General features: G+C 41.8%; 1 protein-coding gene across 1 annotated transcript in view; it reads right to left on the bottom strand.

The window, feature by feature from the left end:
• Positions 1–2311: 2311 nt before the first annotated feature.
• Positions 2312–15352, bottom strand: part of SYT9 (synaptotagmin 9) — a 246562-nt gene continuing 233521 nt past the window's right edge. The window contains exon 7 of the mRNA XM_032240616.1: positions 2312–4544. Within this exon, the coding sequence (XP_032096507.1) occupies positions 4536–4544 (9 nt within the window). The 3' untranslated portion in view covers positions 2312–4535. The remainder of the gene's footprint in view (positions 4545–15352) is intronic.

Here is a 15352-nt window from a genome sequence, read left to right as displayed (position 1 = left end):
CCTGGATGACAAGTGTGAAACTCCATCTCAACAACAACAACAACAACAAAGGGAAAAAAGTAAGAAAGTAGTAATAGTGTGTGCTATCCCAGAAAGGTCCCATTTATACATGCCTCTCTTCTTGAAAGCTCATCTCAGAGGCATACCAGCATTTCCCAAACATTGCCAAAGGCTTGACTCTGACTTGGATGACCCCAAAGGAGCACCTCTGTAGCTGGGGAAGTGTTCACAGTGATTGCCAAAAGATATTGAGAGGTTTCCCTCCTCTTTGGTCCCGACAGAGGACTGAAGGAGGAAGAGTGAGGAGTTCCCATTAGAGAGAAAACCTGGGTCTCAGAGGAGTCTCACTGGCCACTCAGCCTCTGGTTGTGCTCTGTTCCAGCAACCAGCTCAGGACTCCTGTGTGAGAGAGATATTCTTTGTAAGGATGTGGAAGGGCCCAGTAAGCAACAGGTGAGCCGTCTTTTCTGGGTTGAGTTTGAGTGGCAATACCAGAGGCTGGGCACTCCTAAGCTAGATGCCTTCAGTAGTCCCAGGTGGCTATGAGTGAAGTGGGTGGCCAGGGGCAAAGTGACCTGCAGAATTATCAGGATCCACCTACAGGCAGCAGACATTGTTTTTGGCTATATTCACATCCATATTTGTGTCTTTTTCTCAGTTCATTAAATTACTATGCATAAATTTGTTTTGAAAGTTCATAACCACTGTATTAGTCAGAATCAGTTGCTTTTCTTTAGCTATGCTCTGTTTATTTATCCATGTTTAGCCCTTCCCCTCTCCTCTGCCTGTTATTACTCACTGCATTCTCCCCATGTGTTGAGCGTTCTATGTGCTTTTAAAATGACAGCTATTAGGAAGCCCTTTAACTCATTAACCTCCCCACTGTTACTCCTATCCCCACTGTCTCCAAATATGGCCCTGATGAGCCACATCTGGTATTCCATTCTTGTGTAATTTCTTTCCCCTTGAATCTGAGCTGATTCAAGATGATGACACACTCTTGACCCATAGAATGTGGCAGAAGTGACTCTAGGTTACTTTAGAACTTACTTAACAGAAACTTGAAGCAGCTACCTGGCTCACTGGCAATGCTAGCTCTGGGGGAAGCCAGTCTCTTTACGCTATCTTGAGATGTCCATGTTGTGAGGAAGCCCAAAGTAACCATGTGGAGGGACTATGTGGAGAGAGATGTCCAGCCATTCTGCGGCTGTTCCAGGTATTTCAATTCCGGAGCCAGATGTGAATGAAGAAGCCATTCTAGACATCCATCCCAGGCAGGTATTCAGATGATGCCAGCCCCAGATGCTATCTGAGAGCAACCATGAAACTCCAGGGGAGAGCTTCACGTAAGCTCAGTCAACCAGATAATCAAGAGAGACAATACCTTTCTATTGAAGCCACTATGTTTTGGTGCTTTGTTAGGCAGCAGTAAGTCATTGGAATGTTCCCCATTGCAGGACAGGATGGCCATGAAAATAGCAAGCCATTTTTCATACCTATCCTTTGTCGGTCTGCCTGACTCAAGTGTAAAATAATTATTTTCTTTCTGTCATATGAAACGTAGTTCTACTGATGGCCATGTGAACTAAATCATACCTCTTTTTTTTTTTTTTCTTTTTTAGAGACAGGGTCCTGCTCTGTTGCCCAGGCTGAAATCCAGTGGTGCAATCATGGCTCACAGAAGCCTCAAACTCTTGGACTCAGGTGATTCTCCTGTCTCAGCTTCCCAAGTAGCTGGGACTACAGGTACATCACTAATTAAAAAAAAATTATCTGGGGGGTCTCTCCATGTTGCCAGACTGATCTTGAACTCTTGGTATCAAGCGATCCTTACGCCTTGGCCTCCCAAAGTGCTGAGATTATAGGTGTGAGTCACTGCACCCAGCCCTAAATCATACCATTTTTGAGTCATGATTGTTGGAGAATTTTGAGAACACCCACATTGTGGAAACCTCTCCCCTCCCACCCCGATCCTATTCCTATCATGTACCAGTGTACTTACTGGACATCATACTGCCTGCTGCATGTGTCCAATTCACTGGCTAGGAAGGTGCCTTGGCAGCAACACACATCAAGGGCAGATCTACTTGAAGTCCATGGAAGTAAGAGGAAGGGGCTGAGAATCACTGCCAGTTGGGTGGGGGTACATCTGGCCTCTCCCTCTCTCTTGGCACCAGCTCTTTTTGAGGTCTCATCTTGATGTTTCCTTTCTACTTCCATGTCCATTTTTTCATGGTATTTTAATTTCCTTCTTTATCTAAGAAAAGACATTGGAGAATCCCCTTCCCCCAAGTTAAATGAGACAAGGCTGGAGTTTTTCAAAAGGAACATTTACTAGGAAACTAAAGGAGAACCAAACAAAATGCAAGAGAACAGAGGCAGAGTTGCAAATGGGCTGAGGGAGTTCAAATTTACAACCAGCCTCTGGCCACAGCTGTACTGGCTAGGCAAAGCTTTCCAGACCCAAACCTACCTGCCTGCCATGCGGACAGTCCTCTTTGCCTGCTTGCTCCTATAAAGCCAGTTGCATCCTTATTAGTATCCCAAGGCGGCTGGCTTTCTGGGCAGGAAGCTCCTGAGATGGGGAACAGTAGGCACAGCTGCCTCAGGATCTCTAACCCAGGATCCTTTTGCCAAGGACATGTCAGAATTTATTTGGATGGCTGCCTGATATCTATTAGGGCCAGTCTGATTTCTCTGGGACCGTTCTTCTGGGCTCATCTGCCTGGATCTACAGACAGTATTTCTGCTCACTATCCTGGTGGCGCTAGCCCTTCGTGCTTTGGTTCTAAACATGGGTATGTTGGAGGATGTCTGAATGAGGGATGAGCAGAGGGGAACCTTGAGCAGAGGAAGTTTAATTTTCCTTATGCCATCAGACACAGGCAGAACCTTGGATTCTCTTTGAATCCCAGTGGTTGGAAGCCAATCTAAGAAGTAAAGCTTGAATGTAATGACACTGCTTCCTACAACCGAAGGCCTACAGCCTTTTTAGATCTGCCATCAGGGTAGAGGTTCTTGTACAGTACTAGGTAGCTGGGGCAATGAGAACTTTCTAAAGACATGCAATCATCCTTCTTCCACCCAGTTAGTTCCATCCTGAAATGTTAATTGAAACAAAGATAATGAGCTTTCCAGGAAAGTAAACTGCAATCCAGATCTAGATTCTCCTGCAAATAGATTGTGTGAAAAGGAAAATATTATCTTGGGATAGTGGTGCAAATGTGTGGATGGGGTGCCTTGCCCCTATAATGGGACAGAGGACCATTAGGTAACAGCCCCTAGTCCTCCCAGGATATGCTGGGGCCTTTAGTTTCATTTATATGGAGGCAGAGCAATGAGGATGAAGCGCATAGCTGGCCATTGGTTGGCAGACTTGGTCAGGAAGGAAGCTGAGTAATGAATGAGAAGCCCAGGGAGTGCCCTTGACCTTCACTCTTGTAGGTATTTCCATCCCCAAGTGCTGTGAAAGAGATGTATGTGTTTGAAGTGAGAAGGAAACCTCTGCGTGTGGTTGCCCAAGGCTATGACTCTGGGCTGTTGCATATGGACATACCCCAGAAGGCACGCAGGCCAAAGAAGCCCAAAAGCTGTGCCTTTCTCTAGGGGATGGCTGTGTTCTCTCTCCGTGATCTCATCTCACCTATTGCTACCCCAGTTTCTGAGGCTGTTAACTCAGTGGACAAACGTGCCTAGGAAAGGATATTCCACATGCTCATACCACTGAGATGTATGCTCTTCTAACCGGGATAACAATTACTTTTCATTCTAATAATACTCCCAGTTGAAAGGAAGTGGCTGCTGGCTACAGAGGGAATAGTGTTGGGGGTCTCTGATTCCTCAAAATCTGGTTTTAGCAGAAAACAGGGCCATATTGATACTAGTACTCTCTACTATGTGCATGGAAAGAGGCAGTGAGTTTGCTGTGAACTAGCCCTCCTTGCCACTAGATTTCTTCCAGGGAACAGCCTGCTTGTCTTATCATTCTCCTGGAGCTATTCCTTGCAAATCTGGAGCACTTACTGGGGCAAAGTTATTTTCTGGAGACAGTCATTAGCTCAAAGGTAGTCATGTATGAATTGAGATCTGCTGCCTATTTAGCACCTGGATATATTTTTAAATAGTCTTTCCTTCCAGGGCATTCTAGAAAATAATATCATGTTAGAATAACAATTTCCAGGGCAGATTCTGTGTCCTCATCACAAAGGGCTTCATATGAAACACTGAGTCCTGGTACCTTTGGTACTATCACTATAGCTATCATTTGTTTTCGCTCATAGTCCAATCTTGGTTCTTGGCCATAGGAGACATGCTTCGCCGTCAGCACATCACCTTGGGTCACCTGCAGAAGGTGGCTGGACCATTCAGGTTCACCAAACTCAGTTTGGAAAGAAGGCCAGTTATTGCTGTGGTTACAGCTGAGCATTTGGTCACTGAAGTCGTCTGGGTGTTGCTGGATGGAAAAAGTTACTTAAGATCTTTGTAAGGTGGTTGTACTATTGTGTCCTTGGTGCAAGCAGTCCTCTTACCCATGATCATCGTTTCTGCAGGAAGAAAAAACAAAAAGAATAATTTGGCTTTCATTCATACATTTTTTTTTTTTTTTGAAATAGAGTCTTGCTCTGTCACCCAGGCTGGAATGCAGTGGCATGATGTCGGCTCACTGCAACCTCCATTTCCCGGGTTCAAGCAATTCTCCTGCCTCAGCTTCCAGAGTAGCTGGGACTACAGGTACCCACCATCATACCTGGCTAATTTTTGTATTTTTTGTAGAGACAGGGTTTCACCATGATGCCAGGATGGTCTCGAACTCCTGACCTTGTCATCCACCCTCCTTGGCCTCCAAAGTGCTGGGATTACAGGCATGAGCCACCATGCCTGCCTCATTCATACATTTTTAATGTGCACCAAACAAGTGGCAGGCATGATAATAGATGCTGGGGATACAAGGACCATAAGTAGGACACTCACCTTGCTTTCAAAGGGCTCACAGGGGGAGAAATTACAATGTGAGAAGCTGAATAATACAGGTGTGCATGGAATACTGCAGGGGCCAAGAGAAGAGAGAGAGTAACTTCAAAGGGATTGAGGAGGTCTATAGAGAACACCCTGAAGGATGAGTCTTGAGCTAGGCCATTTAGGCTGACAAGGAATCCCTCTAAAAAGAGGGAAGGAAGATCACTTGGGGTAGAGGAAAGAGAATGTGCAAATGCAGAAATGCAGTAAAGGGCAAGGTGCATTGAAGGAATGATCACAATTTGGTGTGGCTGGACTGTAGTGTGAGGAGGGAAATGGTAGGAGATAAGACTGGTGATATGATTTGGTTGTGCCTCAACCCAAATATCAACTTGAATTGTACCTCCCAGAATTCCCATGTGTTGTGGGAAGGACCCAAGGAGAGGTAATCGAGTCATGGGGGCTGGTATTTCCCGTGCTATTCTCATGATAGCGGGTGAGTCTCACGAGATCTGTTGGTTTATCAGGGGTTTCCGCTTTCACTTCTTCCTCATTTTCTCCTGCTGCTGCCCTGTAAGAAGTGCCTTTTGCCTCCCGCCATGATTCTGAGGACTCCCCAACCATGTGGAACTATAAGTCCAATTAAACCTCTTTTTCTTCCCCCTCTCAGATATGTCTTTGTCAGCAGTGTGAAAATGGACTAATTCAGCTGGGATGGAAAGAGGAGGTCTGAGTGGTGCAACATCAATCCTTGTTTCCAAGACGTGAAGGAGGGCCTCTCTTAAGGAAGCCCTAGACTTAGACTAGCAGGATCTCTTGTGTTTCACACTTGGCCCAGCATTCAACTTAATTTAAACTCAGGGCACCTTCCAGCACAGGTTAAATGTAGTAATACTGTGGCCATAGAGAGAAAAAACTGAAGTGACTTCTATGGATATAGGAATAACAATTTACATGTAAACTATGAAACAGTAGCAACCATTCTGATACTGAAATTTATGAACTTCATTTCAGAGATCAAAAGTTCACATGTGAGGCTATAAGTTAAGGAAAGTATTGAAAGCCAGTGTGTTCCCTGCAAAGGGAAACCATGTTTGATTGTGACCTGTGGCTTTGAAGTATGTGCATGTGTGTAGACACACACACACACATCTCTGGGAAAGGGGTATTTGTTTCTGCATGTAGAAAGAAAGCATGAATATTGTGGTTTAAATATCAGTTTGCCAGATCAGCTGCTACTCTGGAGCGCCCTCTGAATAGCTTTACTTTCTAAGGAATCACCTACGTCAGGCTCTTGGTTCCCTAGCCACTCTTTCAAATATAAAACCCATACCCGTATCAGTTTGCCAATTTCTGAGTCCTTTCTCACCAGAGAAAGCAAATTGTTAACAGGCTCAGCTCTACCAGTGAATGTGGTCTAGAATTAGTTGTGATGGTATCATCCAATATTCCTTCATTTTTGGGTACCTATTGTATGCCTGGCACTGGGATATGGACTTCACAAGTTCTTAAAAGGCCCCTTGAGGTTCTTTAATGGAGGATGCAGAGTTATAGAGACTAATTTGCACACAGCCACACTGTGACTAAGTGTCAGAGCTGAGATTTAAACCCAAGACTTCTAATTTCAAAGTCCAAGCTTTAGCAATTATGGCAATTCCCTCTGTAGGTCCAGTCCACATTTCTGATGTATTAAAAGTACTTTATCTGCCTTGGCTTTCTAGATACTCTAAATCTAGCCAGTTGAGCTGCCTTTAAGAACCCTAGTCAAAACTAGTATCATGCAGCAGGTGTCATCTCCCACTTATGGCTTCCTAGCTGCTTATCCCATTTCTCTGGATTCCCCCCACTACTGACATGCACATGTATCTAGTTTGCCCCCTCAGTTCTGTGCACAACCTCATTTTTCCATGTTATGATCTAGTTTTACCTCTCCATTTAAACAGTTCCTTCAGAATGCTTCGGATTTAGCTCTCCCAAAGTACCTAGCCTTAGGGACCACCTCTATCTGGTTTCTTATGGCCTGTTTAAAGCCTGCATAGAGGGCTAGGCTGCAACCTCAGCTAACTTTTTACCAGCCCCCATACCCAGGGATACCAGTAGCAGAGGCAATGTTGCCAATGGCCAAGTCATAGCACAGCTCCGACCTGAACTCCATAGCTGGGCTTTGCTCATTTGGTGAATTTCCTTGTGTGTGCAATTAGCCAGAATCAAGGTCAGCCTCTGGAAATATGGTGATGCAGCCTACTGGTCTCCTCCTTTTTAAGGTGCAGCCCTTCAGTTGGGTGAGTTTTCTGGACTCTGAATCTTTTCCTCTTCTGGATAGTGTCACTAAGGTTCTAGAATGCTTGCAAGCCTGGACAAAGCCCACAAGATGACAGGATAAAGGAGTTTCAATACATCTGGTAGCACGGTGGTATCATTGCTACCAGCAGTCTTGCAAGAAAAGCCTCTCGAAAAGAAATTTATTTTCGGGAAAGTCAAGCATGCGAGTCAGGTCTGAAAAAGTTGTCTCAGGAGAAGACATGGGTAAATTTCGCTGTTGTTACTCAGCCCCATTTTGTCTGGCTTCTGTTGGGGGAAGACTAGAAAAACTCAATCAAACCAAACAAAATAAGCAAATTACCACTTTCCGAACTTCTATAACCTACCGAGCTGTTTGTCAGCCAAAATTTTATAAAACAAAATGTGAGAAAATATTTTTCCATAATTCAGAAACGCACTAACCCAGTGGGATTTTGGTGAGAGGAAGGTGGTGGAGACTGAGGCATCAACACCAGAGACAGCAATGGTGGTTTAATAACTGTTGAGCATAATGCTAGCCTGGCTGGTTCCAGTGCTGGTGCCAGACCTATTTCCAAGGGCAGAAGCAGCAGTGTCCTTGTTACGAGACCTGGGAGGCTCCCAGGCAGTACCAGGGGTTTAGAAGGTACCAATAACTCCAGTAGTATCAACAGGAAGTAGTGGTTACAATCCTATCTGAACAGAGGAGATTTTAAGTGAATTCAATTGTCCTGAGACATAAGGATCTAATTTGAATTAAATTGAATTGAAACCATAGATGAGAACTGTCCCAATGAAAACTGTAATGTGAAGTGACATTTCAATCACAAAAGTGACAGCTGATATGAGACAGGCCATTGAAAACAGGCCGCAAATTAAGAATGTGAAAAGACAGAGTGAAACATTAGATAATATCTGTGAATCTGAAAATGGGTCTTTATTACAGGAAGTACCTAAGGGCTCTGAACTAAGAAGCTTGTCAAAAATGGAAGTGATTCTTATTACATGATTTAATCTTATATGTACTTAATATTGTTAAGGTTACATTTAAAATTGTATTTAAAAAGCACAAAAATCTCAGGATTTTGTTGACTATTGCTTAGCACAGCTTTGCAAATATAAGAAGAATTATCAGGCTCTGCTAGTTTACAATCTGATTAGCTTCTTTCTGTAAAGAGGACATTCTATTTTTTTTTTTTTTTCACTTTCCCTCTCCCCTTTAAGAACAAGTATCTTAAAGAAATAAAGCAGTATGAATGTGACTATACTGCCTTTCAGGAGACTGGGCCAGTAGCATGGAAAATGAGAGTCCATTTGGGCAATAACTACTATTTATTGAGTGCTTAAGCACTAGCTGTATCCTAAGAGCTTTGCATATCTTATCTCATTCACACCTCACCTCAACCTTTTGTGACAGATATTACAATTACAGTTTTACAGTGAGGTAACTGAGTCTGAAAAATGCCAAATAATAAAGGTAGTAAATGGCAGAGTCAGAATCTGCCACCATGCTTTTATGGATTCAAATGTATGCTCTTAAGTATTATGCCCAGAAAGGCAAATTATTGCACTTTGAATGGTAACTCCAGTATAGCACCTTTCTAAAAAGGATTCTTAGTCCAGAAATGAATTCTGAACAGTCTAGACTTCATAGGAGAGTGTGTTAAGATTCACTGTCTCCCATCCAAGTATATAGGTGAAGGGGAGGAAGGCAGCAGATCACACTGCCATGTGTGTACCTATGCAACAGTCTTGCATGTTCTTCACATGTACCCCAAAACCTAAAATGCAATTAAAAAAAAAAAGATTCACTGTCAAGTAGACCTTGAGGGGAAAGGTGGCAAATGGTGCATGGCATGTGTGACACGTAGACTGTTATTTACTGAGAGGAGCTCATTAGAAACCATCAAGAGGCAAAAGCTACAGTGAAGGCACTATTCAGAAGGTAATACGAGGACTGCCATATTTTTCAGATGAGGTACCAAGATAGGAAATTACTACAGGGCCAAAATTACTCTACCTGACAAAGTAAAGTGGAAGTTGTTTGGAGTTTGCTACTTCAAATTAATATTGATTACATTTATTTATCATTCAACAAACATTTATTGAGCACCAGGCATTTGAACTGAGTGCTAAGAAAACAAAGATAGGCTGGGTGCTGTGGCACATGCCTGTAATCCCAGCACTTTGGGAGACTGAGGGGGATGGATCATCTGAGATCAGGAGTTTGAAACCAGCCTGGCCAACATGGTGAAATCCTATCTCTACTAAAAATACAAAAATTAGCCAGGTATGATGGTGGGTACGTGTAGTCTCAGCTACTTGGGAGGCTAAGGCAGGAGAATCTCTTGAACCTAGGAGGCAGAGGTCGCAGTGAGCTGAGATCACACCACTGCACTCCAGCCTCGGCAACAAAGCCAGACTCCATCTAAAAAAAGAAAAGAACACAAAGATAAACAATGCACATCCTATTCTTGAAGGGCTCATAGTGATCAAAAGAAGACTATAGAATCAAAGATGAAGAGAAAGAACAGAGTAAAAGGACATTTCAGCAGGAAGTTCTGATTGTGACTGCTACATGTGAGTGTCCATAATTCCATCTACCCAAATCAGGGAATAGGAAGGAAAAAAGTTATGGCAAAAAAAAAAAAAAAAAAAGTAAGTGTGAAATTGGAAAGATTCCTGGGATATATGTGATGCACTAGGTTACAAAATAAAATTCAATTAAAAAGCCCAGGATTGTCTCCCACTGACAGTACAGAGAGCAGAAGCCGACCAGAAGAAGAAATTTGCCTTATTAATTTATAGCTCTGGTAAAATTCCCCTGTGAGGTAACCAATGCCCCATCCCATGTCTGTGCAGTTACTCTTCCTCTGCTCTTTGGGACTCCAATCTCTGCATCTATAATTGCAATTCCTAGAAAGAGTTCCTAAACTCATCATTGTATTCCTATTAATTAGAAAAGTAGCGTTGTGACACGGAAAGATTTAACAAATAAGAATTATAAATAATGCTTTTGTGTAATTTATTCAAGTGCAATACATATCTTGTTATCCCAATTTTTCTTTGTTTTTAAACTAAATGCTTAACAATTTGATATACTAGAAAATTATAAGATTCATGATTTTAATGGACATATTTAGGCTAACTTGTTAAATTTATAGTCACCATTTAAATGATTAGGAAGATGTATTATACTACATTTATAAAACTTATTTTTAAGATGTTGAAATGCTTAAGATAATTTCACCTAAATGTATAAAATTTTATTTATTATTGTATTTTAAGTTTTGGGGTACATGTGCAGATCATGCAGAATTGTTGCATAGGTACATATATGGCAATGTGGTTTGCTGCCTCCATCCTCCTGTCACCTATATCTGGCATTTCTTCCCATGTTATCCATCCCCAACCTTCCCACCCCCAACTGTCCCTCTGTTAGCTCCACCCAACAGACCCCAGTGTGTGATGCTCCCCTCCCTGTGTCCATGTGTTCTCATTGTTCAACACCGGCCTATGAGTGAGAACATGTAGTGTTTGGTTTTCTGTTCTTGTGTCAGTTTTCGGAGAATGATGGTTTCGAGATTCATCTATGTCCCTACAAAGGACACGAGCTCATCATTTTTTGTGGCTGAATATTATTTCATTTTTTTAAAATTGCATTTTAGGTTTGGGGGTACACGTGAAGAACATGCAAGATTGTTGCATAGGTATGCATGCGGCAGTGTGCTTTGCTGCCTTCCTCCCCTTCACCTATATCTGGCATTTCTCCCCATGCTATGTCTCCCCAACTCCCCACTCCCCACTGTCCCTCCCCTATTTCCCCCCAAGAAACCCCAGTGTGTAGTGCCCCCCTCCCTGTGTCCATGTGTTCTCCTTGTTCAACACCTGCTTATGAGTGAGAATATGCGTTTGATTTTCTGCTCTTTTGTCAGTTTGCTGAGAATGATGGTTTCCAGGTTCATCCATGTCCCTACAAAGGACACAAACTCATCGTTTTTGATGGCTGTATAATACTCCATGGTGTATATATGCCACATTTTCCCTGTCCAGTCTATCATCGATGGGCATTTGGGTCAGTTCCAGGTCTTTGCTACTGTGAACAGTGCTGCAATGAACATTCGTGTGCATGTGTCCCTATAGTAGAACGATTTATAATCCTTTGGATATATACCCAGTAATGGGATTGCTGGGTCAAATGGAATTTCTATCTCTAGGTCCTTGAGGAATCGCCACACTGTCTTCCACAATGGTTGAACTAATTTACACTACCACCAACAGTGTAAAAGTGTTTGTATTTCTCCACATCATCTCCAGCATCTGTTGTCTCCAGATTTTCTAATGATCACCATTCTAACTGGTGTGATATGGTATCTCAATGTAGTTTTGATTTGCATTTCTCTAATAACCAGTGATGATGAGCATTTTTTCATATGTTTGTTGGCCTCATGTATGTCTTCTTTTGTAAAGTGTCTGTTCATATCCTTCGCCCACTTTTGAATGGGCTCATTTGTTTTTTTCTTGTAAATCTGTTTTAGTTCTTTGTAAATTCTGGATATCAGCCCTTTGTCAGATGGGTAGACTGCAAAATTTTTTTCCCATTCTGTTGGTTGCCAATTCACTCTGATGACTGTTTCTTTTGCTGTGCAGCAGCTGTGGAGTTTGATTAGGTCCCATTTGTCTATTTTGGCTTTTGCTCCAATGCTTTTGGTGTTTTGGTCATGAAGTCCTTGCCTACGCCTATGTTCTGAATGGTTTTGCCTAGATTTTCTTCTAGGGTTTTTATGGTGTTAGGTCTTATGTTTAAGTCTTTAATCCATCTGGAGTTGATTTTAGTGTAAGGTGTCAGGAAGGGGTCCAGTTTCTGCTTTCTGCACATGGCTAGCCAGTTTTCCCAACACCATTTATTAGACAGGGAATCCTTTCCCCATTGCTTGTTTTTGTCAGGTTTGTCAAAGATCAGATGGTTGTAGATATGTTGTGTTGCCTCCGAGGCCTCTGTTCTGTTCCATTGGTCTATATCTCTGTTTTGGTACCAGTACCATGCTGTTTTGATCACTGTAGTATAGTTTGAAGTCTGGTAGTGTGATGCCTCCCACTTTGTTCTTTTTGCTTAGAACTGACTTGGCTATGCGGGCTCTCTTTTGGTTCCATTTGAAGTTTAAGGTTGTTTTTTTCCAGTTCTGTGAAGAAGGTCATTGGTAGCTTGATGGGGATAGCATTGAATCTGTAAATTACCTTGGGCAGTATGGCCATTTTCACGATACTGATTCTTCCTAACCATGAACATGGAATGTTTCTCCATCTGTTTGTGTCCTCTCTTATTTCGTTGAGCAGTGGCTTGTAGTTCTCCTTGAAGAGGTCCTTTACGTTCCTTGTTAGTTGTATTCCTAGGTATTTTATTCTCTTTGTGGCAATTGTGAATGGAAGTTTGTTCTTGATTTGGCTCTCTTTAAGTCTGTTATTGGTGTATAGGAATGCTTGTGAGTTTTGCACATTGATTCTGTATCCTGAGTCTTGATGAAGTTGCTTATTAGCTTCAGGAGATTTTGGGCTGAGATGATGGGGTCTTCTAGATATACAGTCATGTTGTCTGCAAATAGAGACAATTTGACTTCCTCCTTCCCTATTTGAATACCCTTTATTTCTATTTCTTGCCTGATTGCTCTGGCTAGAACTTCCAGTACTATATTGAATAGGAGTGGTGAGGGAGGGCATCCATGTGTAGTGCCAGATTGCAAAGGGAATGCTTCCAGTTTTTGCCCATTCAGGATGATATTGGCTGTCGGTTTGTTGTAAATAGCTTTTATTATTTTGAGATATGTTCCGTCAATACCTAGTTTATAGAGGGTTTTTAGCATAAAGGGCTGTTGAATTTTGTCAAAGGCCTTCTCAGCATCAATTGAGATAATTTTTTGTCTTTGGTTCTGTTTATGTGGTGCATTACATTTATAGACTTGCCTGTGTTGAACTAGTCTTGCATCCCTGGGATGCCTAGTTGACCATGGTGGATAAGCTTTTTGATGTGCTGTTGCAATCAGCTTACCAGTATTTTATTGAAGATTTTTGCATCTATCTTCCTCATGGATATTGGCCTGAAGTTTTCTTTTCTTGTTGAGTCTCTGCCGGGTTTTGGTATCAGGATGATGTTTGTCTCATAAAATGATTTGGGAAGGATTCCCTCTTTTTGGATTATTTGGAATAGTTTCAGAAGGAATGGTACCATCTCCTCTTTGTATGTCTGGTAGAATTCAGCTGTGAACCCATCTGTACCTGGGCTTTTTTTGGGTGGTAGGCTCTTAATTGCTGCCCCAACTTCAGATCTTGTAATTGATCTATTCAGGGTTTCAACTTCTGCCTGGTTTAGGCTTGGGAGGAGGCAAGTGTCCAGGAATTTATCCATTTCTTCCAGGTTTAGTAGTTTATGTTAATAGAGTTGTTTGTAATAATGTCTGATGATGGTTTGAATTTCTGTGGAAGCTGTGGTGATATCCCCTTTATCATTTTTTATTGCATCTATTTGGTTATTCTCTCTTTTCTTTTTTATTAATCTGGCTAATGGTCTGTCTATTTTGTTGATCTTTTCAAAAAACCAGCTGCTGAATTTATTGATTTTTTTTTTGAAGGGTTTTTTGTGTCTCTATCTCCTTCAGTTCTGCTCCGATCTTAGTTATTTCTTGTCTTCTGCTAGGTTTTGAGTTTTTTGGATCTTGCTCCTCTAGCTCTTTCAATTTTGACAGTAGGTTGTCAATTTTGGATCTCTCCTTGCTTCTCATGTGGGCAGTTATTGCTATATATTTTCCTCTAGACACTGCTTTAAATGTGTCCCATACCAGAGATTCTGGTATGTTGTGTCTTTGTTCTTGTTCGTTTCGAAGAACATCTTTATTTCTGCCTTCATTTCATTGTTTATCCAGTAAAGATTCAAGAGCCAGTTGTTCAGTTTACATGAAGCTGTGTGGTTTTCAGTTAGTTTCTGAATTCTGAGTTCTATCTGCATTGCATTGTGGTCTGAGAGACTGTTATGATTTCCATTCTTTTGCATTTGCTGAGGAGTGATTTACTTCCAATTATGTGGTCAATTTTAGAGTAGGTGTGATGTGGTGCTGGGAAGAATGTATATTCTGTGGATTTTGGATGGAGAGTTCTGTAAATGTCTATTAGGTTTGCTTCTTCCAGGTCTGAGTTCAAGTCCTGGATATCCTTGTTAATTTTCTATCTGGTTGATCTGTCTAATATTGACAATAGGGTGATAAATTCTCCCACTATTATTATGTGGGAGTCTAAGTCTCTTCGTAAGTCATTAAGAATTTGCCTTATGTATCTGGGTGCTCCTGTATTGGGTGCATATATATTTAGGATCGTTAGCTCTTCTTGTTGCATTGATCCTTTTACCATTGTGTAATGTCTTTGTCTCTTTTGATCTTTGTTGCTTTAAAGTCTATTTTATCAGAGATGAGAATTGTAACTCCTGCTTTTTTTTTGCTCTCCATTTGCTTGGTAAATCTTCCTCCATCCCTTTATTTTGAGCCTTTGTGTATTCTTGTATGTGAGATGGGTTTCCTGGATACAGCACACTGATGGGTTTTGGCTTTTTATCCAATTTGCCAGTCTGTGACTTTTGATTGGGGCATTTAGTCCATTTACATTTAGGGTTAATATTGTTATGTGTGAATTCAATACTGCCATTTTGATGCTAGCTGGCTGTTTTGCCTGTTAGTTGATGCAGTTTCTTATTGTGTTGATGCTTTTTACCATTTGGTATGTTTTTGGAGTGGCTGGTACTGGTTGTTCCTTTTTATGTGTAGAGCCTCTTTCAGGAGCTCTTGTAAAGCAGGCCTGGTGGTGATGAATTCTCTGAGTACTTGCTTGTTCGCTAAGGATTTTATTTTTCCTTCACTTATGAAGCTTAGTTTGGTTGGATAATATGAAATTCTGGGTTGAAAGCTCCTTTCTTTAAGGATGTTGAATATTGGCCCCCACTCTCTTCTGGCTTGTAGGGTTTCTGCTGAGAGATCTGCTGTGAGTCTGTTGGGCTTCCCTTTGTGGGTAACCTGCCTTTCTCTCTGGCTGCCGTTAGCATTTTCTCCTTCATTTCAACCCTGGTGTATCTGAC

The sequence above is a fragment of the Sapajus apella genome, unplaced genomic scaffold, assembly GCF_009761245.1.
Source record: "Sapajus apella isolate SASKATOON/1434 unplaced genomic scaffold, GSC_monkey_1.0 scaffold47, whole genome shotgun sequence".
NCBI classification, from domain to species: domain Eukaryota; kingdom Metazoa; phylum Chordata; class Mammalia; order Primates; family Cebidae; genus Sapajus; species Sapajus apella.
The sequence above is the reverse complement of the archived record's forward strand: the minus strand, read 5'-3'. Positions and strand labels throughout refer to the sequence as shown.